Genomic DNA, 2511 nt, shown 5'->3' with positions numbered 1-2511 from the left:
AACAACAATGGCCGCTCCATATATTTTCTATGAAATGATTTCCCGCCCAGTATTTTGACGTTTTAGATTGCAGTCATAGAAAAATGGCGTCGTGCCGGGGGGTCGGGCGAATGCGATCAACGTCATCAAAAAGTAACAACCTTTTCGAAAGTGGCAACAATATGACGGGGAAAGAACACCGAAATCAGAGGTCAATCGAAATGTTTCGCATAGCGGAGATAAACGCGAACCAGTGAGTCCCTGCTGGAACATGATGTGGCATGATGCATTATGCTCGTGACTGCAGTTTCAAGAAACATGTTCGGAATGCAACAGGTTCGGGCATAAAGAAGGTTACTGTTCCACTTCGCAGAAGTCCCGCCGCAGGCAATTCAGACGCAAATCAAATAGCATTACCGTGTCTACCAAAATTGTCTCCGTCTCTGTAAATACAGTGCAGCATCGAAGAAAGTTTTTGTCAGTTCAGTTAAACGGCGTCCTAGTTCGTCTACAATTTGATACAGCCAGTGATATTTCCGTTGTTTCTACAGAAACATGGTGTCGACTTGGCAAGCCAGCTACAAGACCACCGTCAGTGCAGGCCACAGCAGCATCCGGCGATCCCCGGAGTTAATTTCGGAGTTTGACTGTTCGATCAACGTGAACGGTATTGTTCAGACTGGTACCGTTTTTGTAGTGGCGCAAAACTTGCATATCATGGGACTGGATCTCATAGAAACGTTTCAGCTCGACTCGGTCCCTATGAAAGCATTTTGTCAGCAAATTGATTCGAGTACGGTGGTTGACAAGGTAAAGGCAGATTTTCCGGAAGTTTTTAGTACCACTCTGGGGAAGTGCAGTAAGGCGACAGTTAAGCTGGAACTCAAGCCGGGGCAGAAAGCAGTTTTTCGACCGAAACGCCCGGTGGCTTATGCAACCTACCGTGCTGTAGACGATGAATTGGATCGTCTCGAACGCATGAAAATCATTACGCCGGTGGACTACTCCGAATGGGCCGCACCAATTGTGGTCGTTCGGAGAGCAAATGGGAACATTCGGATTTGCGGTGATTATTCCACGGGATTGAACGACGCACTTCAGCCGCATCAATATCCTCTACCGTTACCACAGGATATATTCGTAAAGCTGGCAAATTGTAAGTTATTCAGTATCATTGACATGTCAGAGTCTTATCTGCAGGTTGGTGTCGATGACGCCACGAGTATGCTACTCTCTATCAACACCCACCGTGGCATTTACAAAGTCAACCGTTTAGCACCTGGCGTAAAAGCAGCTTATCGGGGCATTTCAACAACTGGTTGACCCTATGTTGGCAGGACTCAAGCACACCTGCGGTTACATCGACGATATCGTCGTCGGTGGAGAAAATGAGGAGGAACATTGGCATAACTTCAAAGCTCTTTTTCAACGGTTGAAGGAAGTCGGCTTCACCATTCGTTTGGAAAAATGTTCATTCCAACGACAGCAGATCAAGTATTTCGGGCATTTGCTTGACCACCATGGAATTCGACCAGATCCAGTCAAGCTAGAAGCAATTAAGTTTATGCCAGCGCCAACAACCGTATCGGAAGTTAGATCATTCTTAGGGCTATTAATTTTTATGGAAAGTTTGTGCCAAATATGCCTGCATTACGATATCCATTGGTCATAAAGACCGAAGCCAAATTCAACTGGACGGCAGAGTGCCAGGCTGCGTTTGATGAGTTCAAACAAATCTTGTCATCAGGTCTTCTCCTAACGCATTATAATCCAAAGATGGAGATTATTGTTTCCGCAGATGCGTCTTCTGTAGGCCTGGGTGCAACCATCAGTCATCGCTTTCCAGACGGGTCACTGAAGGTCATTCAACATGCTTCCAGAGCATTGGCGCCAGCGGAACGCAACTGTAGTCAACCGGATAGAGAAGATTGGCCATTATCTTCGCGGTTACAAAATTCCACCGCATGATATTTGGTCGCAAGCTCCGGCTTCAGACCGATCATGCACCTCTGCTGCAAATCTTCGGTACAAAAAAGGGAATCCCTGTATACACTGCCAATCGCTTACAACGACGGGCCCTCACGCTTTTAATGTACGCATGGTGTTATTAAAATTATTAAAATTAAAAAATAAAATAGGCCATTTAAACGGCAAATGCCAGTTGGTTTGTATTACTATCCTACACTTCTGAGCCAATTTTTAAAAAAATCGTTCGACGAATGTTTGAGTTACGCCCTTTTGAAGTTTTAAATGGCAGATTGCTCATAGGATGTAAATAAAAATCTTCAATACCACTTTCAAAATGAACGTAAATCACAGCCGGTATGGATTTTTTAGGCAACATAGGGTTCGGGAGGATATTCCCAGCACGCTACTAATTTCTCCATACATTACCTTTTTTGGCTACACTTTCCCAAATAAAAACTATGCCGCTATATAACAATACTGAAAGGAATGTAGCACTCATAGGCTTTAATGTGTTATAACTATTTTCATAAAAATGTAAGTAATTTGTTAAATTTTATTCAATAA

The 2511-nt window shown here is 43.9% G+C and overlaps 1 protein-coding gene across 1 annotated transcript; it reads left to right on the top strand.

The window, feature by feature from the left end:
- Window positions 1-534: 534 nt before the first annotated feature.
- Window positions 535-1947, top strand: LOC128735698 (uncharacterized protein K02A2.6-like). The gene is made up of 3 exons (XM_053830182.1): window positions 535-1201; window positions 1317-1570; window positions 1756-1947. Exons 1-3 carry the CDS (start codon window positions 535-537, stop codon window positions 1945-1947), a joined length of 1113 nt encoding a protein of 370 aa, XP_053686157.1.
- Window positions 1948-2511: the final 564 nt, after the last annotated feature.

The sequence above is a fragment of the Sabethes cyaneus genome, chromosome 2 (assembly GCF_943734655.1).
Source record: "Sabethes cyaneus chromosome 2, idSabCyanKW18_F2, whole genome shotgun sequence".
In the NCBI taxonomy this organism is placed as follows: domain Eukaryota; kingdom Metazoa; phylum Arthropoda; class Insecta; order Diptera; family Culicidae; genus Sabethes; species Sabethes cyaneus.
The sequence above is the reverse complement of the archived record's forward strand: the minus strand, read 5'-3'. Positions and strand labels throughout refer to the sequence as shown.